Source organism: Talpa europaea (assembly GCF_964194135.1).
Source record: "Talpa europaea genome assembly, chromosome: 5".
NCBI classification, from domain to species: Eukaryota; Metazoa; Chordata; class Mammalia; order Eulipotyphla; family Talpidae; genus Talpa; species Talpa europaea.
In genome coordinates, this window is record NC_140071.1 from 98,579,621 (window position 1) to 98,605,669 (window position 26,049).

Genomic DNA, 26,049 nt, shown 5'->3' on the forward strand with positions numbered 1-26,049 from the left:
AGTGTCTGTTATTTATTTACTGTCATAGGGTAATGGTTGGTATCTAGAATTTGTCTATATAATTTTTTTAAAAAGTGAGATTGTGACTTACGATTTTTAAAACTCACTTCCCCTTTATTTAATCTGGAACATGAAATTACTGCATTTTGCCAGTTTTCTTTCCAATATGGATTATAACTTTAATCTAAATTCAGAGGTTTCGGGCCTCCCCTGGTGGTGCAGCAGTTGAGCGCTGGGCTGTGAAGCTGCCGGCAGCCTCTGCAGCGCTGGTTCGATCCCTGGCTGCTGGGTGAGGGTCCCACATGGCACACAGACCTCTCCTGCTGCCTGCTACTCCCCTCAGCAGTGTGTTTTGTCAGTCTGCCTGTTCTGTTCCCTGCTCTGGCTCTGGTGAATCCTCTCACCCTCCCGCGCTTCTGACTGTATACCAAGTGCTTGAATAAATCTTTAAATAAATAAATAAATAAACAAAAAAAATTCAGAGGTTTCTTAAGGGCAGTGCAGTCATAAAATATGCCAATGAGGAAGAAAATTGGATGAATAATGGGAGTTACCTAATAAACTCTAATTGTTCAGGATTCGTTTTAGAAGGAATTCATTTTTTTGTCATTAAAAAGAGTAACCTAGCATGTATTTTTTAAAAAAATAACAAACATACGATCTTTATCAGGAAAATTTAAGAAAAAAGCAAAGTTTGATCAAAGTATCAAGGCAACAAAGAGTATATTTTTAATAACATTGTGCATTATAAAGAAGGGATACACCCATTGTGCATTGTGTGTAATCACTAATTGATTATTGAAGAGGGAAAAAACTATACAACTTTTCTTTTTTTAAAAAAAAAAAATTTATTTATTTATTTATACAAGCGCTGGGTATAGTCAGAAGCGCAGGAGGGTGAGAGAATTCACCAGAGACAGAGCAGGGAACAGAACAGGCAGACTGACGAAATACACTGCTGAGGGGAGCAGCGGGCGCTGCAGGAGAGGTCTGCACGCCATGTGGGACCCTCGCCGGCAGCCAGGATCGAACCAGCAGCCCAGCGCTCAACTGCTGCGCCACCAGGGGAGGCCCCTATACAACTTTTATTTTGCTTTCATGATCTCTGTTGAGAAGCATTATCTTCAAAGCAGAAAGAGTTAACTAAAACCAGGTGAAGAAATTGGCAAGCTAAGAAGATGATATTGGTAAACCAAGAGTGTCACTTAACTGCATTAACTAGTTACTTAGGTTTCCAAATCAAGATAATTATATCCTATTATACTAAAAGATCTTGCAAAAGTGTAATTAGAGAACTGACTTGGGTGATCTATTACTAATATTTGAATATAGAGGAAGTTGTAGTATATCAAATGAACCATCAGTTTTCCAAAAAGAAATATTCCCCAAGCCTTAGTTTTCCTCATCTTCATAGCAGTAGGATAATGCAGCCTATTGCAATTTGGGTTCTCTATCCAGTAAGGAAAGAAGACTGAGTTTAGTTTGGTGTTCAGGAGTTTATTAGAGAGCAACACTTGTGAAAGAAATTGGAAAGGAGCAGTACTGGTATAGAGAGGAGAACTGTGTTGCAAGCCTAACAGCCTCAACTGATCTTATTGGTAGCATTGGAGTCCGTGAAAGTTAACCAAAATCTCTAGATCTTAACTTTTGCTTTTGAGCTGTAATTGGATGTAGGCCACTCCCAAAAGTACTGGACATTGAGGAAAGCAACTCTCTGCAACTGGAGCAGTCCCTAAAGGATTGATGAGGAATCTAGCACTATATCACTCTGTCCACCCTTTTACAGGTGTCCTGTACATTTTAGGACAAATGTGTATGATGTACCTATCATAGACCTTGAGTAGATCCTCAATAATGGGCCACTATTATTATTTTTTATTTGTTCTATCCTGTTAAGAACTTTGATTATTTCAGAGAAAACAGAATGCACACACACACACACAAAAGACTTAAAATCAAAACTCTGGCCAGGGATATTTAATCTTTTGGAAAAATAGGATGAACATTTACCTGGTTTTTTAAGCATTTGTAAATGCAGGACTGAAGAGACCAGATCCAGTTTAAAGTGCAAAAAAGACCAAAAAGTTTTAGTTTATATTAATTATTATTGGGCTTGTAGTTAATATTGCCATCCCCAGAATGCATTTACAGTCTTCACAAAAATAATATTCTAAAATGAAGGCAGTAGTTCATTTATGGCCTATTCTAGGTACTGTATCTTTGGGTAAACTTGAGTTCTTCATGTGATATAAGGAATTGATCTTTTCTTTTCTGGAGAAGACTTGGGAATGGTATTTAAAGTAGTGTCAAGTGGAAGAGGTATATTATATTCCTTTAAAGAAAAGATTTAGATCTAGATCTAGGAAGAATGAAGGAATCTAATGAAAGATCTATATTGAATGGAAGAAAGATAGAGAGAAACAAATTTTAGTTAGGGCGTACATTTCCGATAATTAGAACCTTTTCTCTCCCAAAGAATGTCTTGATTTTGGAAGAAGTAAAATATTTCAGTACTAAAAATATTTTAAGCAGGATTTTCAGTCTCTCCTACAGAATCCGAGGGTCCTATGGAAATTATCGATACATTATTTAAAAGTAATTTTAAAATAACATATTCGCTCAAACATCCAATTTTAAACACTTTTGGAAATCAGTAACATGTTGCTCATGTACTGTTTAGTTAGTTTTGGTGTATATCTCTGAATCAAATTTTTGTCCCCTTGTTTGCTTTTTCTGAGGGCATTGCCAGTTTTCGATCTTGTATCTGTGAGTTTTTGTGAATCAGGTTCTTTATTACTACTTTGTAACCAAAAGAATATGATTAAGTAAGTTGGGTACTGTGACTGATAGAATACTATAATTATCTATACCCTCTGATTTCAAATTTTTATAGTAATTGTTTTCCGCGGTTGATTCAGTAAAACATAATACTGTTTTGATTTTTTTTGTATGTGGTCATCTAACAAATTGTTTTATGAAAAGTATTCTACTTAAAGTTATTTGTAAACATCTGATAAGGAAAATAGTCAATTCTACTTATAGAACACAATCTGAATCTGCCTACTTTATTTCTTCTGCCTTAGTCCAAGACACTATTACCTGTGTTCCAAATAACTCAAAAACTTTCCAATTGGACTCCTAAGTCCCACTTTGGCTCCTGTAATCCATTTTCACTCTTACTTCTGTAAGAGTGATTTTAAAAATTATAAATCAAATGATATCATGTCCTTACTTAGAACTGTCAATGGTTTTCTCTTTCTTACATTTCCAACATTTTGTCCCCTTCCTTTTCTAATCCATAAGCATACAAAGCTCTTTGCTTTCTCAGGACCTTTCATTTCTTCCTCTTTCTGGAATACCCTAATCCCATTCTTCACCACAGTAACTCCTCATTCTTCATGTTTCAGTTTAAAGGTTATCTCTTTAGGGTAGAGAATAGAAACTGTATACCTTTTGGTCATTTTGATTTAGAAGTAGGCATATTACCAGACCATTTATTCCTGTCAGCACTTACAAAATACTTGCAATTGGACAGAGGGGGTGTTATTTCATTTAGCATACTATCCTGCAGCATAGTAAGATTTTAGTCAATATTTTTTAGGAGATGCGTGCATGTGTTTCAAAGCTAGGAGGAAGATGGGGTGGAGGCTTGTTGTAAGAATAAAGATGTCTTTTCCATTTAACAGTGAGTGAAAAGCAGACAATAAATTTAGTAGGTTTTGGACATAAATAAATGTTTCACAAACTAAATAAAATTAGTCTGAAAGTGGCTAAATAACTTGACCAAGTTCACACTGCTATTAAATATCACTGCTGGACTCAATTCTATTAAATCCTTATAACCGCAATACTTAATTTTTTATTTATGCATACAAGAACTAGGGTGTAGGCCAGAGGCAGGGGTGGGGGGCGGTGAAAGGATTCACCGGAGACAGAGTGGGGAGCAGAACAGGCAGATCTACTGAAGTACACTGCTGAGGGGAGCAGTGGGTGAGACAGGAGAGGTTTGAGTGCCATGTGGTTAGCTCCCTGGCTGGGGATTGAACTCATACCACTGTGGCTGGTGATAGCTTGATAGCACTGAGATTTTAATCCCTGTGCCACTGGGGATGCCCTGCAATACTTAATTTGACACTAGGGAGAAAATACTATTTGTGTAAACTCTGTAATCACAGGGAGAACCTGAGAAGAACAGAACATGTTCGTCTGAACATTTACATACACCAGTTCCAGCTTTCTAGAGTAAAAGTCCAATGTGAAACTTGGTCATTCCTTTGCTGAGATTAGGGTGTGTCCTTTTATTTTCTTAACAAATCTCTTGATAAAGTGAGGAAAATACTGCAAATGAGATGAGTAGATTTTATTCTCTCTTTGCTCATTAACTTGCTGATTCAGTTAAAATGGTATTCACTATTAAATACCAGAAAATCCCAACAGTAAATAAGTGAGAGAGGAGTCATTTTCTTACAAGAAGTCCAGAAATGGTTAAACTGCTTTCCCATCTAAAGTGGGTTGACTTTTGTCCTCCTGCTTCTTCACCATATGGACAAAGGTGTAAAAGGGCAAAGGGATATATTATGTATGCTATCTTTGATAGGTGGTTCTTCCAAGATAGTTTTTAGAGTAATCAGACTTTTTCAGTCTTATTGGTTAGAACTATGTCATGTTGCCCCTTTCAGCTAGAAAATGGCTAAAGACGGTGTGGTGTCTTTATTTTGTTCTCCCTTATTGTCTTTTAGCATGATAGTAGAAGAGTCTAATACCGCGCTAATAATGCATTGTACTTTTTAGATTTACATTGGTGCAGAAGCATACAGTGGAATTTAACCAAGTGGCAATGGCTAATTCAGATGGATCCGAAGCTATGTTGAACAGAGTGATGACGAAAGATAATATTGGTGTTGCTGTGGTATTAGAGGTCCACAAAGAACTATTTGGAGCAGGTGAGTGCAGTTTAAAGTATTCTCATTAAAAATAAATAACATCCCACATTTTTCCATCTCAAACAAGTGCAAAGACTCTTTGCTGTTATTTATATATTGCAGTTATTTTCTTGTCTTTAGAGGAAAGTTACGGGACATGGTCAGGAAATACATTAGTTGTATAAAGCATCGTGTATTTCTTGAGATACTACTTACCAATTCATCTATAACAGGAAAGTCTTTAATATGCCATTAATTCCAAAAGGTTATTTTAAATAGGAAATGTTTTAGTTAGGCTGAATTTGGAAATTAGGATGAATTGGTTCTCTTTTTAGCCATATTTTTAGCTTCTTGAATGTGAAATCTTTTGTCTTTAAGGTTAAGTACTTGGCACGTTTTCTCTAATTTCTTTGTTATATCTCAGTCATTGTCAGGTAGGAGTGGGAACTTTTATCTACCTGGTACTTTTCTTTCGCGTTTTAGATTATTTATAGCTTCCTTCAAAGTCAGAAACTCATTATGTACTTTGCATATTCAGAGCTTTATTTCCTTCTCTCCCCCTTTCTACTGCCTGCCTTTGAGAATTTCATTGTTTACCTAATTATATTTTAGGCAAGACCAAGAAAAAGGTGTAAGACCACATCAGGGCTTTTACTTTTTTACTTTTTTTTTTACCTTCTGTATTTATTAGCTGTGGAAGAAAAGATTTTTGTCTTGTGCATTGATTTGAATTCTTCAGACCATATCAGTCATATCTCCTTTTCACCATTCTTTAATTCATCCATCATCAAAGACAGTTTTTGATAAAAGATTTAAAATTTTTCTTTCTTTTTTTTTTTTTTTTAGGCATTCCTTTTTATCTACCTTTTGTCCTTTCCAGTCTCACTCTTCTTAAAAGTTTGGTACTTTTTCCCGTTGGTAATCTGAAAATTTAATTTCTTCTGGAGTATTACTCTACTTTTAAATTAAAAATTATATAATAGTGATTATAAATTATATAATAGGCACTCTCACTTTCTGAAATCTATCTATACTCTTAGAAGAAGAGTTTAATATTATAATAGGTAGTTTATGGCCTCTCTGAAGGGGCAGGTTTTTAGCATTTAGTACATTGAACATTTAATCTACAGTCAAAAGTGACACTAAAACTTTTAGAAAAAGAAGACAGTTTAGACAATTTTGGCTGTAAGTTTTTATTTTAAAATCAAAGTTGCTTTAAAAAAAATGACTGTCACTTAAAACAGATACTTTAGTTAATTGTTTACTCAACATTGAAGATAATTATAGTAGGACAGAATAAAGCTTTCCCAAAATAGTAGACTTAGAAAATTAGGTATTTTCCTGCTTATATTTTATATAGTTATTATTTTCAGTAGAAAAATATAAGACACTTACAAAAAAATTTCAGTAGAAAAATTATTTTTTTAGGTTTTACTAATATCTAATAGTACAAAGGTATTTAAAATAAAAAGAATTCCCTCATCTTTCAAGGGGTAACTGTTGTTCATTCCTTAACATATTAATAACATGCAGAATATGTATGTCTAATTTTATTTAAATGTCATCATACCATGTATATTGGTTTTGTCTCTTCAGTGTTTTGTAGACATCTTCCTCTGTCAATACATGTTAACTAAGTTTAATTTTCACAGTTTTTAATGTATAATCTTGTATGCCATTTTGAGATTTTTATACATATATAACGTGTGTGTGTGTGTGTGTGTTTGCCAGAATGATAAAATTAGGGGAAAAAGAAATTCATATTTTCTAGTTAAATATCTCTCATTATCCAATATCAACACCAAAAAGCTTAAGTGACTGGCCCAAGACACACAAAATAATAATGAGGCTGAGTCTAAAATACGAGTATCTAGACTTGAAAAGAACACTACTTCCTAACTCTCATTTTAAAAATTTCTTCATCCAAGTATATGATTTGAATTTATTTTGGTGGCAAATTTACTTTATTTTGTATAGGTTAATATATTTTCCCTACGTTAGTCACTGATATGTCAGGATGTGCAAAGTGAATGAGTATTAGGAAATGGGAAAAACTTAAATTAAGCTAATTTAGGTGACTCATACAACTGAAATCCTATCTCAGTAGGTTTTTGTGATATTTAAGGGACAGATATATTTAACGTGCTTATTTATACCAACAACTGAGCAAATCAAGGTAGTATAATCAAATGTTGGTTTTATCATGGTATAATTTCTAACTTGGATGTATAGAGCAGGTGTCAGTAAACCAGACATGACTCTGGGGCCACATATGGTTTCTGTCATACTTAATTTTTTTTTTCCTTGTAGAATCTTTGAAAGTATAAGACCAGCTTTAGCTCATATAGTCTGTACAAAAACAGGTGGTGGGCCAGATTTAGCCCAAGACTGCTGTTTGTTGACCCCAGTCTACACGAGTAATTCCTATCTTTGGATTACCAGAATCTGAACAATTTAGCTTCTAAGAACTACTTCATGAGATAAAAGGAAAGATAAATTAAAGAGAGTAAAGAACTGGGCTTTGAGGAGAAAACTTTAAGATAACTGCTTTTAATACCTTGCCTTTTTTCTAATGTTTAAATTTAGGTATGAAGCCTATTCATGCTGCAGACAAACAGCTGCTTATAGTGGCAAATGCCCACATGCATTGGGACCCAGAGTATTCTGATGTGAAACTCATCCAGACCATGATGTTTGTCTCAGAGGTTAAAAACATTCTGGAGAAAGCCTCTAGTAGGCCTGGCAGCCCAACTGCAGATCCTAATTCCATCCCGCTGGTGCTATGTGCAGATCTTAACTCATTGCCAGATTCAGGTATTTATAACTTCATTTCCTCATTGCTCATCATTTTGCTTTTAGGTCTAGTTGAAGGGCTGAGTACCTCCTAACTTTTGAGTGACAAAATTCTCTTCTAAAATAGAGTGTGTCAGTAAAAAGAACTGAAAATAGGCATTTTTTTATATCCTAACCATTTAATTTAAGGATGGAGAATGGAGTAATTGAGGAGTTTAGTGAAGAAACTATTTCCAAAGGTGTGTGCAGGGTTCAGGGACAAAAAACAATCAGTGATGCAATATTCTGCCTTTTGGGGAATTAGAGCTCCTGTACCTCCTCTAAAGGGAAAGTGGTGGGAGCTGTTTCAAGAACGTGGAAAACCTAGTAACAAGGAGAGGGCCACTAATAGGAGCAATAGCTTTGAATTAAGTGACACGACAAATCCTTAGCAACCCGATAAAGAGGGAGCCAGGGGAGTATACCTTCCTACCTCACTCAGCTCCTGGCCTCTGAACTCCTGCTAGTGCTGCCCATTGAACAAATCCAAATAGAAGCTAGGGGATTGCAACTGATACAAGTGAAGTTCAGCCTCCTGAGGCAGAGTGTGGTGGAAAACGGTAATCTGAAAAGTTAAGCAGACAATTTTCAGCACAGGTAGCATCTAGTTTAATAACATTAGCAACTTTTAAGTGAATTCCATAAAATATATTGAATACTGATATTAGGTGCAGAAGAGTGATCAAAATTCTCCTAGGACTCCACATTCTTGAGTTCCACTAAACTGCATTATTTCAGATCTTAGAAAAAAATTAGCTATGTTTTGTAGATATTAAATTTCAAATGTAAAATGTTTAAGTATCACTCTTTTGCCATTACAAGCACGTGCTAAATTTTGCTTATTTTTAATGTTATTTTAAATTGTTAAAAATAACAATATTAAATAACTCAAAAGGCCAAATTTGAGATATTCATAAAGGTCACAAAGCTGGAACCCATCTCTACTTTATATCCTCAGCAAATAGATGCAAAAATCATCTTTTCACAAACATTGATTCAGCCTCTAGCACTGTTGGGACCTTACTCAACTGTGTCTTTCTTTTTTAACCCTTTTTTTGAGTTGAATTATACTAGTTCCCCACTATCTCATTTGGTTAGCTTAAGCCAATGAGTTGTCATCTGGCAGCACAGAATAGTGAGCTTGATTCTGGAGCCAGACCATTCACGTTGGATTCTGGTTCTACCACTTATGAGTTGTGCAATCAATGACTAAGTTCCTCGTTTTTAATAAGGCGATGATCATTTTTACCTACCTCATAGAATTGTTTGTGAGGTTTAAGTGTGTGAGCTTTCAGAAAAGTGCCTGACGTGTAGTAAATGCTAGGTAAATGATAGCTGCTTTCACAATACTGATATTGTTTTCATCACTTATTCATTTATGTTGTTGTCATTCCTAATCATAAATAGATGACTAATATTGTTTGTTAATCATCATAGAAGAGTTGTGATTTTTTTCCCCATGTTTACTTATTCAGTAAAAGCATTGTACTTTTTTGAATGTTCCTACTCTCTTCAGCTCCCTTAGACTCATTAATATTTTTGACAAGCTAGCATACCTCTAGCATATAATGTTCTTTATAGTGTCAGACTGAAAAAAAAATTTAGCTCAAAATGATTTTAACTGAAACTGACATTGAAATTTTAATTTTTTTATTGTGTGCTACATTTTACATATTCTCCAAGTTGTTGATTGGCTGCCAAAAACATAAAAATCGGAAGAGGTAGTTTGCAATAATATTCTAAAAACATTTAGTGTCAAGAGCTTGGTGAATGCCATCATCCTTCACCTAGGGAGCCATCCTTAGCCTGAAGCTATTTCTGGGTGCTCTTGCTACTTTGCTCCGAAATAAGGTAATACTCTTCAATTTTGATTGAACCATATGAAATTTCTGATATTTGAATTTTTTAATAACAAAAGGCAGTCCTATTTACTTTGTCCCAAGGACTTAAAGATCATCTTTTTTTTTTAAATTTACCTTTTTTTGTGGCATTATCTCCAAATTATATTGTTTTAATGAAACTACATTTCTCATGGATTTTCAGTTTAATCCCTTAATGCAAGTTGAAGTAAAATTTTGTTGAAAACCAGTTCCTGACTGATTTCTTTTTTAAATTGAGGCAACATTGGTTTATAGCATTGTTTGTGGTTTAGAGGTATAGGAGCCTCTCCTTCAGGTGCTATTATCACACCTCACCCACCACTGAAATGCCCATAGTCCTCCATAATAGTCTGTTGTGCCTCCTCCCCTCTCAACCCTCTCCTCTCCCTCTCTGGTAGCCTCAATTCTACAGTCACATTTTTAGGATTTTTTGCAAAACTCTGTTTTATTTCTCTACATGCCACATATAAGAGACACCATCCAGTGTCAGTCTTTCTCCTTCTGATTTATTTTGCGTGTCGTAATCCCCTCCAGTTCCTTCCATGTTTGCTGCCAATGGGAGGAGTTCATCATTTAAAAAAAAAAATTGCTGCATAATATTGCATTGTGTGCATATACCACATTCCTCATCCACTCAACTGTGTTTGAACACCTATGTTTTTTTCCATAGTTTGGCTATTGTAAATCGTTCTGCAAGTTCTGCACTGAATGTAGAAGTGCATACATCCCTTTGAATTAGTGTTTTTGTATTCTTTGGGTAGATGTCTAAGAGTAGAATTGCTGGGTCAAATGGCAGATCAATTCTTAATATTTTGATTGACTTCCATACTGTTTTCCATAGGGGCTGGACCAATCTATAAAAAGGCACTTTTGCATAACTCAATCCACCTGGCAACATATTTGAGCCATGAAGTCTTGTATAAAGTCTAAATGCTGTATATTAGTGCTTCCTTCTTTTTTTTACTAGGTGTTGTGGAATATTTAAGCAATGGAGGAGTAGCTGACAACCATAAAGACTTCAAGGAACTAAGGTACAATGAGTGTCTTATGAACTTCAGCTGCAATGGAAAGAATGGAAGCTCAGAAGGGAGAATCACACATGGCTTCCAACTGAAGAGCGCCTATGAAAATAACTTGATGCCTTACACCAATTACACTTTTGATTTCAAAGTGAGTATAGCCTCTGGACTGGTGTAGAAGCTATTTCAAATACTAATGCTTAACTGTATTGTAAATGCAAATATATTATTAATGCTTAATTGTAGGATTTCCAGGAATGTTTACATTCTCAGAATGCCTTGACTAAGTCAGGAGTATGTACATATATGCATAGGAGGTTTGGTTGATTTTGTGGCTTTTGTTGTTGACTTGAGAATTCTTTTGAACCCATATTTTTTCAAATTTCAAGTAATATTGTTAACAGCAAAAACTTTTAAAATGCTTACTATGTGCCAGGTTCATTATTAGACCACTTTTAAAGTAGTTAATTTTCACTTGTGCATACCATCCCAAACATTCAGAAAGGATCCAAATAAATGCCACCTGATATAGATAACCTCGCTTTGAATGAATTTATATAGTATTTCTTCAGAATTTTCCTAGTACTGCCCATTGATATTTATCTTTTAATTTTACAGTTTTGTTTCGGGGATAAGGATAGAGACAGTTGTATGTGGGATCTGTTTTGTATTCATGTTGTCATACTAATTTTTTCCCAGGCAATGGGACCCTCCAACTTAACAAAGGAAATGGAAGATATTGTTGTAAAATAAGAAAAAAATTAGAGAACTCAGTGCAAAAGATCAGTTGTTCTTTAGAAAGATCTTAGTGCTTTCTTATTTACTGTACTATTTCCTTTTGCCAGATTTCTGATCACTATCTATCTGTAACTCTTCTACTGTATATCTGTTTGATTTTCTGGCATTTCATATACCTATACTTAAATCTTACACTATCTTGAAAAATTGCTGATGCTAGAAAGTAGTTTAGTTTAAGAAGCCTAAGGGGAATTTAATAAACTACCAAAGAAATTCGTGAAATTGGCTCTTACATGTCTCCAATAATCTTTTTCCAATTTCCATGTTTGTTAGCCTCTTTCTGAGAAACTAATAGTAGGGAGAAGAAAGGACATTTGTGTGCTGATATTAGTCAGCTTTTGTAATCATGAAATGGGAAAAAATTGCTTGAAAGAAGTTGAATCTAGTTTCAGTATTTTTTTCTATAAGATTAGGTCATTCTGTCAAGTTTTTGTTCATTTGTTTTAATCACTCATGTAGTGATGTGATGGTAAATATTTAATAACCAACTTTCTGAGAAAAAGAAACTCTTAAGTTGTTGTGTTTGCTAATTTCTATAGTTTGAATATTCCCACTGTAATGAATTTCAAGCTCCTCTGTAACACAAAAATAGGATTAAGTCCTCAGAAACCCATACTAACAGAGTCTAGCACAGCACTTCTCTTAAAAGCTTAAAGGAAAAAATCTGGATTTAATGATATACAGTTTATTGTAGATTAAATCCTATCATTGTGACTATAGTGATAGATAGTCCATCTCTACTAGCACAACCAAAATACCAAAAATAAAATCCCTCAAAATAATTGTTCAGTAATTCTACAACTCTTACTCTTATTTTGGCCTTTGTAGGGAAAAAGACCAAGTCATTTCTACTTCACGTGGACTTTTATAGAGGTTACTTCTTCCTTGTCTGTAAACTAAAAATCAGAGAAATAAAAATGGAATAACAATTAATAGCATCCTTCATGATCACCTGAATTATTTTAAAGTCCTTTGATGTTTTTTTAAAAGATCTTATACATGTTGCTAATTGAAGCAGAAATTTTATTGAATCTTTACATTATCCATTGAAATGCTAAAATCATTTCTTGATTCTTTGGACTCAGTAGTAGTGACAGTAAGTCCTCCCCTGAATAAAAGTAGGTTCCTTAATTTGTGATAAAGAAGGGTAAAGGTATCTAATGTTAATAAAATTTTCTCCCTTGAAGGAACTATTTTTTAATTTTGGTCTTGATTATGTCAAAATGAGTACTTAGGTAATTATTTCAAAAATTCACAATATAATCATTCTTTTTATTATCTCATCCTAATTAAAATATTACTTAGAGTGCATATGTGTAGTTAGTTGTAAATAAGTATTTCCAGGTCTGAAAATATTTCTTATACTTGGACTCCCATTCTTTTGACGTGGATCGGAAAAAACTTGACTTTACTCTCTTGCACACAAGACCTGAAGCAATAAAAACATACTAGCTTTGAAATTTACTCATCAGACAACCCAAGTCATCTAGTTGTGAGAGAGATAACTGATATATGTATGTATCTGCTGGATGTTTTTGATAAGGTATTTCTTGGTATGCAACAAGGAATCCAGAACTTATAGTATACCTGGATTTGTGAAAATGCATATTCTGAACTAAAAAACAGAACAATTAACTGTATTTAGTGTTTTGTATGTAGCTAGCAAATCTGGGAAAGATGACTAGGATTAGCAAATCTAAAAATATGCTTTACTATCATTTTCTTTAGACATATTTTAATATCTTGATGTGCAATAATTGAAAACAGTGCCAATTATCATTAAAATTAATTTAAGTCATACTTTTTCATTTACCTATATATCTGTACAAATTTTTTGCTTATTGTAGCTATTAAAGTGTGCAATTTCTATACTGTTTATACTGATATATTAGAGTTCACTAACCCAAATAAATCAATTTTAAAGATACCCAAACATAGTTTGGTGGTTTAGATTCTCAGTTTTACTTACTACTTATGCACAAATGCAAGACTTTGTTTCCAGTAGGGTACTGTGTTTCCCTATTAATCCACTTTTATTTCATGGAATATCCATTGAAGACTTGAGCTTTGTTTGACCCATTGTCAAGACTTGGTAACAGAAGTATAGGTTACTCAGTTATTTGACTTTATAAATTATGGATAGTTCTTTATATAACCTGAGGTTGTTTTTTTTTTTTTTTCTCTCTAAAATATATCTTTCTTTTTTCCCCAACTTTACAGGGTGTGATTGACTACATTTTCTATTCCAAGACTCATATGAACGTGCTTGGTGTCCTGGGGCCTTTAGATCCTCAATGGCTGGTTGAGAACAACATCACTGGGTGTCCACACCCTCACATCCCTTCAGACCACTTCTCACTGTTAACACAACTTGAACTCCACCCTCCACTCCTGCCTCTTGTCAATGGTGTTCACTTGCCTAATAGGAGGTAGTGGAGTATTGCCCCGCAAAGACCGGGGATATGTTGCTATGGACCTGTACAGTTGTAAATCAAAGTATGTAGGAGTGAAGTATGGCCATCCTTAAGCTGCTTCTTCAGGTTCCTTTCATTATGTGTTTGCTATAAGATTTTGTACATTTTTGTGCATATTGGTATCATTTGGCACTAGGGCTAGAACCAAAGTATTTCTCTCTTCCCAAATTTTTAATTTAACATGTTTTTAAATTGGACTTTCTGCATATTGTAAATGGAGTTAGCATTCATAATTGAGAAATCAACAATTTGAAGCCCAACAACAATGTATATGTTTTTCAAAACAAATACTTTCTTTTGAAAGATTGCAAATGAGCCAACCATTTTTGTAAAAGGAAATTTTAAACTATAAATATAAATTTTTAAACTGAATGATGGCATGCTGCACAGAGGAAACTTTCTTGAACTTGTTTTCCATTATAACAAACGGATTTTTAGCTCCCCAAGTCATTTGCACATTAACAAAGCACTTAAATTTCTAGATTTGTACATGTAAACTATGATATAGCCTCTAGCCAGAAAAATTGAGAAATTGAAGATGGTTGCACAATATGCTTTCAAAATCACATATTTAACAGTACATGGCGTTTGTTAGGTGAACACTAGTGTAATTTTTTTTTTTTTTTGAAGGGGGGGAGAAGTCATTTACTTTCATTTCCCTATTAGTTGTACCCTTATTAGAAGTATTAATTCTGTCTCTCCAATTTATTTATAGGGAAACAGCTGATAATTTCCACTGCCACACATTTTGAAAATAGAATACAGTTTATTTAGTATGCCCACAAAATTAGTGTCCAGTACTTTTCATTATTCCCACCCACCTTTTTCTGGCAGGTTGTGCTGGTGAAACAGATACTATCTGATCTGTTTCATTTTTGCTATTATTGTCAAATGTTAACTGACTAGGAAATGAAAAGTCCTGATCAAAGTTTTAGAAGGGGGAAACTATACAGACTTTCATTTACTTCCCAAAGTAGTCAAATGTTGGTTGGTTTTGGCTTTTTGAGGTGACAATGGAAAGAATTTGGGGGAGAGAGAACAGGGAGTAGTTGAAACCTTAGATCATTTTTGCTAACTCTAGTTGCCAAATGGCCATTATATGCTTTTAATCTTTGTTTCCATTGTCTGTCAGGGTTGAATTAAGAAGCTACTGGTTTATTCCCAATTGTTGATGCTCTTTAGATATGTTGGAATCCTTTTTTTGCCCAGGAGTGGCCAGTTGAAAATCCATGACTCAAGAGGCAGTGAAAGTAATAATCATTTTCTGGGGGAAAAATTGGTTGGCTACTTGATGTTAATTATGGCACAGTAACAGGAAAAGGTTGTGTCTGTGTTTTTAAGTTTTTCTTTATTCTGCTTTTTTGCTGCTATAAGAGTTTTCTGAAATTTATATTTTAAACTTTTCATGCACTTTACTGTTTCTAGTCTCAAAATGTGATATTTTTAATAAACAAGAAATTTTCCATTATGTGAATGAAATTTTAAAATAAAAATAGCCTATATTTGTGTCTCAGTAATATATAAAGTACAGGTCAAATTTAAATTATTTAATTAGTTTTAAATATATACAATTTGTCTCCTTTTTCAAACCTGACATCGTAGGCTGTTTTATTAGTCTTAAATGATGTATTTCTTTTGGTCATTTTATACTAATTTCTTCCATAGTAAACTAATCAGGCTATATAAGATAATATTTCCCCTGAAGGGTAATTTTAGTGGGATGAGGGTGGTGGGATGATGTAATATCATATATGGGATTGCATCAGAAGGGTTCTGTAAAGCCTAAACTCCCTTTTAAAAGTGCCTAGTGATAGAGGCGTTGTTTGTCATCTATTATAATTGGAATGTCATTGTAGTTGAGTGAAGTTGGATGTAAATAAAATAGTCTTTTAAAAATGGTTGAAGTACCAGAATAAACAAAGAGACAACCCTTAAGATGACAGATTTTCCTCAATGTGCAGGTATCCCTTCTTATATACCTCAAACATTCAACATCTAGCCATGCAAATTGATTATCTGAAACATAGTACTGGAAAGTAGAATAGCATGAAAAACTTAATTTTGTGGACATTACCTTTTTTTGTAATCAGCTACTGTATGTTTTATTTTAAATCTTCTGTTTTGGGTGGGTTTTCTGCTCTGGAGGTATATGCACTAACAAAACATTTTCCTCCTTTCATATACGCATGTTAATTAGCAATGTGAGCAATATTTCCTACCATACTTCACTCCCAATATTTTTTGAGATGTTTGTATAAAATGGAATTTAAAGTTCACTTATGATTGTATATGAACCACAGAGGAGCCCATTTATTAATAAAAAAACTTTTTTAATAGTTAAATGTAGAGGGAAAAATAAAAAAAAATTGGGAAACATTGTAAACAGCTTAAGTTTATTTTGTGTATGATCGAGGCACTCTGTTGCAGGAAGGTGTGTAATTGGGTTCTCTCTGCTTCCAAATGCACTCTTTCAAACCATTCATTATCCTGTGTATTTTTCATGTGGTTTTAGTAAATGTTGGTAGTAACTCTGTTGAAGTAGGTAATTGTGTTACGTTTTGGGTGGCACACATACTTGGGGCATGGTAACCCAAATTTCATGTGCACGGTTTCCCTTTAGCCTACTGCCCAAATTTCACACACCCTTCACCCTTTGTTCCCTTTGTAAAAGGAGTGGTATCTGTTTTGAGTTGCCAATTCAGATGATCAGAAATGCTGCTCTCCTCAGTATTGTCTTGTTAGAACGCATGCCATTTGGAATTTTGGCAGTAAAAAGCCAAAAGAAAGAGGTGAATGACATAAGGTCTATATATTCAATGAAAGTAAAATATTTATGCTCATATGCTTTCTAGTTCTCAGAATAAGTTAATAAACTTTATGCCATGGGGCTGCTGCTTATTTTATCTGAAGATTAAAGAAAATTTGGGCATTTTTATATTGTGATCATGTGTTTTTTTTAATGTTAAATATGATTTCTGATATTTGTCTAAGAACTGGAGTGTTCTTTAAATTTATTAAACAGTGTTGTTTGAGGAAGGGAAAATTGCACTGTTTGCCATTACAACAGTCATACAAGTGCATGTCAAGTCACCCACTCTCTCAGGCATCAGTATCCGCCTCATAGCTTTACACATTTTGATGGGGAATATTGCAGCATCCTCAGGACTGACATCTGAGAAAGGCTCAAATCCACTTACTGCTCCTTGCTTGTTGACTTTGTTTTAAAATATTGTGCCTGGTGTCAACTTTTAAGCAACAGCACTGCCTAAAAGCAAGCAGAGAACAGAATCCCAGCACCATTCTATAGGCAACTTTTTAGAATTCAGATATAGTAAATCTGTTCAAGATTTATGATGTTTTATGTAAAAAAAAATTTTGTACAACGTAGCTGAATATTTTTGTTTCATTTCTTTGATGTAAGGCGTGTGAACATTCGTTTGAATATCACATGTTAAAGTCAGGTATGGCACAATGGGTTCTGAGACCAGCTTTTCCCCCCTCCCATTTGCCTTGTTCTAAGCGCTTTCTTTCAAATTACTTTTCTGATATCCATAGGCAAATATTTAATTTTACTAATAAGCATCCTGTGTGAATGTATTAAAGAAGCCACTGTGTTTTAGTGTTGTAATTTGTAGAAGTATAAAGCTTCATTTCTTATCTGTCCCCCATTATTTGGTGTTTTCAAGCTATATATTAAATTGCAGAGAAGCAAGAAAGTTGAAAGATATCTGAGGCCCATATCTCTTGACCCTATCGTGAATTAGAATTGGAGATGTAGCACTAATTAAACAGGAACATGGAATAAACATACTGTGTTCCATTTGAAAATTGTATCTCCTAAGTATGTATATTGTTCAGTGGGTGAAAATTGTATTTACGTTTCCAAGATTTTCTAAAAATTGCTGACGCCATCTATACTTTCAAATCAAATAGCAAAGAGTAGAGAAAGCACAAGAAAAAACAAGTTAAATGTGTATATGTGTTCTTCTTAGAACCAGAGGTATATGGTTCATCATTCTAATACAAGGCTAGATTGTGTCCCAGTATTTAATTGTTTTTAAGGTCTTATATCCTAATTTTCTGAGGAATTTTGATAGTTCCGTAAAATATACTGATACTGGTCACAGGATGCATCATAAGTTTCTGGTAGATTTGGCAGCCCGTAAGAATAGTTTTTTTTATAGCAAGCAAGGGGCTTTTATGGCATGTTTTCAAAACAGCATACGTATATTTTGACAGAAATGTAAATTCTCACTTTTGTAAGATACTCTTTCTCTCCTACCTTACCTCTCTTTAAAAAAAAAAAAATCTAATGTATATTAGATTTGTTTTACCCCTTTCCTTTTGAATCGTATCATATTTGTCAGAACTCTGTGAGCTACAGGTAGACAAACTAGGGATTAGAATATTTTTTGAAGCCAGAAACTTCAACTAAAGTTTTGAATTTGTAGACAGGTAAGAACTTTGACACTTATGGTTGCTTTGGGTGATTTTTAAATTTTTAATGACATGATCATCACCAAATTTTAATTCAAACATAAGCAAATTAGTGCATCTTTAACCTGGCTTATTTACTGAAGTTGTAATCTATTTTAAGACCAGGATGCCAAGAATACTTTTCATTTTGCAGAATAAGCAAATCTTTGTTGTGTAATGTCACTTAAAACTTAGAAAGTCCCTATGCCATTTCTGCAGGGTTTTCTAAATAAAAGCCACAAAATGTAGGGAAAAAACAAAAACCCATAATTCTTTTCAGGAAGGGGGTGAGAAAGAACATGCCTGTTTCTTGTTTTAACCAAATTCTACCTTTATGTAAATTTCTCTTAAAGTCTACCTTCATGTAAATTCTTCTGTTAAATTACAAGTCCCACAACAAGAAATGGGGAGATAACAGGAAAAGCAAGCTTTATTAACCTAGTTAGTGTTTTTCTTTGGTTAGATTTTAGTTATTCTTGGAACCAAAGGAAAACAAGCATGTTGAGATTTTATTCAACAAACATTATGACATTGGTAATGGAATGTTTTTTAGTAAAATAGCTTTCACTTTCAAAGCATATGAAATAGGACATTTCCACCTATTTAATGTTAACTTCTTATAGCATTCAGCATAAACTCCTAGTATTGTACTGAAATTAGAAGTGTTAGAAATCAATCACATTACAGAGAGGGTATGCAAATACCAAGTGATATGACACTTTTGACACTATAATGTGGTACATTCAGCTTCCAGAAACTTTCAGAAGGCATAGTTTTTGTGCCTGCTTGTTATTTTTGTTATAATTCCCCCAAGTTTAGATAATTTTCCTGTTTGTGTGTCTACTACTTTTAACTCTAAAGCGTAAGAATTGTGGTAGCACCCTGAGAAATGGTCCTTTTTTTGCTCATTTTAGTTTTGTGTTCATTTGTAATTACTGACATGTGACTTTTCTTTCAAGCTATCAATGGTTATATGCACCACATTTATTTAATAACTTAACACAAATGGCTCAGCATTGACGTGTCAAACAGTGACTTTACTTCTTTCTGAACGGGCTTAGTTTCCTGCTGCTTGTTTCAATCTTGATGCAGTAAGTATGCAGTAGTCTGGATGTGTGTTTATTCAGAAACTGTACTGTCCTTTCTCTGTGCTTAACTTGCTAAAAATATATTCCCTTACCTGTGAAATTTCCTGAGCGGTGCTCTGCCAACTTTTCGGGAGAGAGAGGTTTGGATGGCTGTGTTACTGCACACTGGATCTGGAACTGTTCAGTGTTGTGAGTGGCAAATTTCTTAACACCAGCAGCACTGAGAAGTGCACTATGGGCATTCGTACAGTAGTCCAAATGCAAGCAATTCTTTTGTCTAGGAGAAGCTGAGGAATCGAATTCTTTGGGGTACTTGGAATATTTTCAGGAGGATGAATGTTTCAACTTTGTTTTGTGTTGTTTCTGGAGTGGGACGGTATGGAGGGAGATTTTTTTTTTTTTTACTTTAAGAGAAAGAGATGGATGTTCCTTTTCTCTCTGAAAAGGCCAGGGTGTTGGTCAAATTCACCGTGGATTAATTTATATCTTCTATTGTGATTTCTTTGAACTATAAAACAAGTGCCAACTAGTTGTACATGAGAGATATACTCTTCCACTCAATTCACCATTTGACTAGGGAAGGGTTCATTTATTGTCATTACTTGGCATTAAATTAATAATTCATTATTTTGCATACATTTGAGTCATTCGTGGCCTATAAAGTGTTTTTGTAGCTAATTATAATGGTTGGAAAGCAAAGCACATGAGTTTAAAACTAAGATGTTTTGGTATTTTTTTTCCCCTGAGTACTTGGTAGTTTCTACTGATACTATTCTAAAACTTAATTCTGTCTTAGGTTGTATATTTATTTTGCTTTTGTCCTATGAAAAAGCCAAGTACTAAATCAATTGTTATTGTGTTCTAATAATTAGTTTAAAATCAAATATTTTCTTTTTTTTTAAATTTAATTAGAAAATTTTATGATGTGCCATCTAATTGTAACTTACAAGTGTTTGATGTTTAACAGACTGGTTCTGTGGTGGTCTAATCATTTAACACTCTGTCATCCCTGGAGAAAGTGGTTCTACTCTTACTGAACACATTCTCTCTGACAAAATCACCAGCTGCTTTATTTTTCTATTTATTACAGTTAAACAGTTGATGAGGTCTGAATCTTGACCAACTGCTCAGCCGAGATGTTTTCACAATAGACACTGTACAAAATGTGCGTGCAAAAGGACACAGTTGGGTATTTTTTCATTAATGTGAACATTGACTTAACAAAGCAGTCCTGCCTTTTAAATCTTGTGGCAGCTCAGAAGGGAGGTGCTTAAGAACCTTAATTACTATGTCAGATGACAAAATACTTTTTTCCATTTCGGAGATTGGGTACTGCTCACACATGATGTATAGGGCTAAATATATGCTTGTTTCCTTGCACCTGTGTACTTCCCCTTCTCTCCTTTTCCTTCCCCTGTAGGCAATAAATGGCCATTTTGCAACTGCATACATTTGTCTTGGTTTTTGACTCTTTGTCTGTGAAGAGTAGTGTCTGTCTGTAGGTCAGCATATCTCTTTAAAATGATGTAAAAAAACAAGGTAATTCAAGTGTAAAACTCAGTTCATGCTACTTTTTTTTCGGTGTGTGCGAAAACTAATTACTATTTAAACATTCTTGGCTTTAACTGGAGAAGAAGTTGGTTATGAGACTACTTTGGCTGAAGAAATCTAAAGCAAAGGGACATGTGCCACTTTTGAGTGGGGCTTTAAGAGCCAATGTGCAGGGCCTCCCCAGTGGCGCAGCGGTTGAGCGCTGGGTTGCGAAGCTGCCTGCGGCCTCTGCGGCGCCGGTTCGATCCCCGGCTGCTCCCCGGCCACCGGAGGAGGATCCCGCATGGCGTGCAGACCTCTCCTGCCGCCCGCTGCTCCCCTCAGCAGTGTACTTCAGTCCCTCTGCCTGCTCTGCTCCCCACTCTGGCTCTGGTGAATTCTCTCACCCTCCCGCGCTTCTGACTGTACGCAGTGCATGTATAAACAAAACAAACAAACAAATATAATAAATAAATAAAAACATGCCTCTATAAAAAAAAAAAAGTTTAAAACAAAACAAAAAAAAAGAGCCAATGTGCAATTTGCATAGTCTCATTTCTTGCCTTGATGAACAAGGAAGTGTATGTTGTGGGATTAGATCCTTGAGTGACTTTGTGAACATACCTACCCTGCTGACCTATGTAGGACATGTAATGTGAGAACCACCAAATCTGTGTCTTAACACTATAAAGTTATTATGGCATACTCTAGTTCATCGTGAGATGTTACAAGTATCAGACAGATATGCTGACTTACTAGTATTGAGTAATCTCAACAGGTGGACCTGCCAAAATGAAGACAATTCATTCCACATTCAAATAATCTATGATGAACAAGGTGCTGCTGATGGACCCCATTCCCCAAGAATTCACATTCAAAAGCCCCATCTATATATGACATGAGAAAGAAAAATATGTTGGAACGCTTTAATCAGAGTAAAGGTATCTTGAATCTTAGAATCTTGGAAAGGGGGTAGGGTAGGGTACACAGTGAAAGCTATGTTTGGGGATATGCAGTTGAAAAATGATGTAAGATATGGTATGTCTAATATCCTATTATTCTTGGAGAAAATAAAGCAAAAAAAAAAAAGCTGACCTGTCCAACTTAAAGAGTGCTTAAGGAAGGTAACAGTGCATTATTATGGAAAAGATTGCTCATGTTGACAAATTTCATTTCCAGAATGAAAGCTCAGTGTATACTGATTTGTCCTGTCTTCCAAGGATCCAGTGTGAGTCTACCACTCAAGGACTTCTCTTTATAGAGATCTTGATGTTGGCCATCCTCTCGTAAGTTGTCCAAAAGTTGATCCCCTGAAGTGGATCTTGAAGACACCAGGTTTTAGGACCATGCCTTAAGATCCCTAAAATAGAGCAATCAAAGCTTTCACCAAATGTCTTCCTAGCATCCCACCACGTGACCTAGAACACACTGGTAAAATGGACATAAAAAATTTAATCTCATGAAATGGTCACCAAAACACCAGGACACGGGCTTGCATGCAAGTAGTTTACTTGGGGGAGTGAATCTCACAAGGTAGGGGACTAGGAAGGGAAAACTAGGGAAGAAGGAAAACTAAACAAGAGTTCATAATTGAACTGATCATCTCTGTGGGGCATATACCTGCCACAGATCTTCTGAGAAGATGAATGCATGTCAGTTGTCTTCATGAGGGGTAGGAGTGGAGAATATGGGCACCCATCTCCCATAGTGCAAAGGTTACTCCTCAGGTATTTATGTTTCTTCATCTGTCATTCACTAAGCATAGGGCAGGTATCCTATAGAATTGTGGGTAACTGTCTTACCCGCTGCCCCCCTCAGCAGTGTATTTCGGTCCTATTGCCTGTTCTGCTCCCTGCTCTATCTCTGGTGAATTCTCTCACCCTCCCGCACCTCTGACCTTTACCCCAGTGCTTGTATAAATAAATCTTTAAAAAAAAAATTTGTGGATAAATGGGGTAAAAGGTAACAAATAGCAAGAATTGTTACAGTTGCAGCAAAGTGCTATTAAGTTACACTTTATGTGCTACTCGTTGCCAAACAACGGTGAAAAAAGGAAGTGAGTTGAGAGACAGAAGCAGAGCACGAAATGAGTGTGACATGAGTACCATGAGATATGTTTAGAACTGTTAAGCCCATCTCATCACAGCCTCCTAGGTCATGACAGGCCAACAAAAAGTGTTGGATTAGTGGAACAAAGTATAGTCCACTGCTGCAACTGATTCTGGGACTGTGATTAATACTTGTCATTGTCCCTCTCCCAGCAAGTATTTCAGATTTTATCCACGTCGGAGGTCTAGTTTCCTTTAAGGTAGGGTGACTCAGACCTTCACCCAGTAACATGTTTTATGCTTGTTGGGCTGTGGTTGCTGAATTTGCCTACTCACCTCTGGGCACAAAAGAACCAAGAACTTCCCAGAGAATCCCTTGGGTTCTAGACATGCTTCTTCCTGCCTTCCATTGTGTAGAAGCAACCCTGTATGCTTATGCCAATATGATGAATCCTTGATTCTGTGTCTGCATTGTGAGCCTCAAATGACCTCTTCCTGGGGGCACAGAACACATCTAAAGCCTGGACAATGTGTGAGTAGAAAAGCCAAATTTTCATCCGTCTCAGCAACTCTGAAGGACTATTCCATCTTCAGAATTTCCCAGGGTGTGCTCCAGTCCTCATTTCTTTCACAGGCTTTGATTCTGAGAGCACTCACTAGCAATGTGTCCTCCACACTGAGAGTAAGCTTCCCAAGGATCACAGTCTGCCTCACCAAGTTTGAAGAAGTCATGCCAGCAGCATATTAGGAGTGCCTTAAGAGCTTCATGCTAAGACTTTAAATCTTGACTCACTGGGGAGTGCCACTATGTCAATAAATTGTTCCTTTTGCAGTCTTACTCAGTTCTCTCTGTTCCAATACTTTCAATATCCACTAACAAATGTTTCTTTAGGTTTTGGTCATAATGTTAACCCATGTCTTAGAATTCTTTGGGTAAGAAAGCTATTTTCTTCTGGTGTGGGTGCTGTATTCCTTTGCTCAGACCATGTTGTCATAGTTATGTCGGAGGACAGTTACCTTCTGAGGTACTAGCTACAAATGAGAACTTTGCAAGTTATCCAGGCAAAGGGAGTTTTTGTTCCTACACCAAGAAAGAGGGCCCTGAGGACTCAAGAATGGGGATTAAAATTTCTCCAAAATTTCTACCCAAATGTCTTCACCCCAGATTTTAGAGTAACTTCATTCCAGGTTTACAATACTTTGAATACACAAAATTGAAAGTATAGAGGTACACTTTGGAGATAGTACAGGTTCAGTTCCAGACCATCAAAACAAAGCAAAAATGAAAATATAGCGAGTTACAATTTCTTTGGTTTCCCAGTACATATAAAAATTACGATTATACTGCAATCTGTTAAGTAGCACTAATTCTAAACAGTGTATGTATATACCTCCATTAAATGGGACATAGAGAGAAAAATGAGCACTTGATGTTGCTAAAATGGTGCAATAGAATTGTTCCTTGCAGGGTTGTTACAAGCCTTCAATTTACTTTAAAAAAAAGGCAATTATTTGTGATGTGCGATAAAATGAGGTATGCCTATACTGTTTATATGCTGCTGCTTCCCACATAAACTGTTGCTTCTCCTCCACCTAAACTTCTTCATGTCTATCACCAAAGAATTATACCAGCATCATTAACCACCAACAGAGTGATGAAAAAGTGACCCACCTTGTACTTTCTAAGCATAAGCTTTCCCAAGTACACAGCCTGAGAGATCATCCTTGCAGGTAATTTATTTCGGGATATGAGCTCAAGACAAATGAGAACTACGAAGAGTCAAACAGGGAGGAAGAACAAATCAATTCAGCAGGGAGTTCTTCAACTGATCACTTCTGTGGGTAGTTGAGTCTTGATCCTTTTAGGGATCCTCTGGGGAGCCTTGTAAAAGTCACCCGAGCATGCCTACCTGAGGACTGGAAAAAGATTTATCTAATGACTCCAAGACCCTCTTCATCAAAGGTGAATTACCTGCATGTTAACTCTTTCATATGTCCAGGCTTAGCTTTTGTCTTCAAATATGATGAGGGATCTTAACCTTCTATTTAAGCAAATCAAGGAAATATTCTTAAAGTTACAGCAGTAAATGAAAAAGTTCTTGTTAAATGAACATTCCTCTTTTTCTAAACATATTGTATACACTTGTATCCCTTTATTATTTGTAGATCTTGGCAAATGTGTAAAGTAATATAAAAACTATAATTTACTGTTAGAAGATTTAAGATATGCCAGGTACTATTTATATGCATTATGCACATTAACTCATTTCATTTTCACAATAACCCTCCAAAAAATTTAATTATCTTAATTTCCCAGGTGTGGAAACTGAGGCTCAGATAAGTTAATAACCCAAAAAATTCATGATCTTGGGTATGAGGTGATGCAGGAAACAGTAGTAGACCTAGGCTGTAGTGCAAGAGACCATTCCAATTGGGCCACGAGCCCCTGCAGGCTATGGTGTTAAAGGTCCAGAAGCAAAGAGCAGGGAGGAATACACGTGGCACTCATGGGGACAGTGTGGTGACTCGTGATACTCCCTTCACCCGTTTTGCTGTTATATTGACAAGTGCAAAAATCATGACCTGAAAAGGACATAGTAACCAGATTCTAGGTTACCTGACTAAGATCAGCCATCAAAATCAGCAGAGGTGCTAGCTTGGGGGTGAAGATAGTAGAGGTATCAATTGTGGCCCTAGGGCAGTTGTAACAGAAATGGCTAATGTTTCCCTTGCAGGAGCAGCAGAGATGCTTTCCACATTCTATGATGGTTTATGTTACACAAAGCTAGTGACTGAGCGGCCCAAGATATAATGCATTGCCCTTATTCCCCGCTTCAGGAATGCAATATTCATTCATCTATGGGAATGGGCTCCCTGCAGAGACTTCCCCTAAGAATTAGCCTAGACTGAGGAGGGGCGACTGACCTGACCAGGTTATGTCCCGTTCTGGGATGGGATGCCTGTCTGCAGCCAAGAACTGGC

General features: G+C 35.5%; 1 protein-coding gene across 3 annotated transcripts in view; it reads left to right on the plus strand.

Moving 5' to 3' along the window:
- The window catches only part of CNOT6L (CCR4-NOT transcription complex subunit 6 like), a gene marked incomplete at its 3' end in the record, with an annotated part of 76,147 nt that extends 62,263 nt beyond the window's left edge, over nt 1-13,884 (plus strand). For all 3 annotated transcript variants that reach the window (XM_084234082.1, XM_084234080.1, XM_084234081.1), the window contains 4 exons: nt 4,792-4,943; nt 7,509-7,736; nt 10,602-10,804; nt 13,672-13,884. In XM_084234082.1, the coding sequence (XP_084090208.1) occupies nt 4,792-4,943; nt 7,509-7,736; nt 10,602-10,804; nt 13,672-13,884 (796 nt within the window). The remainder of the gene's footprint in view (nt 1-4,791; nt 4,944-7,508; nt 7,737-10,601; nt 10,805-13,671) is intronic.
- Nucleotides 13,885-26,049: the final 12,165 nt, after the last annotated feature.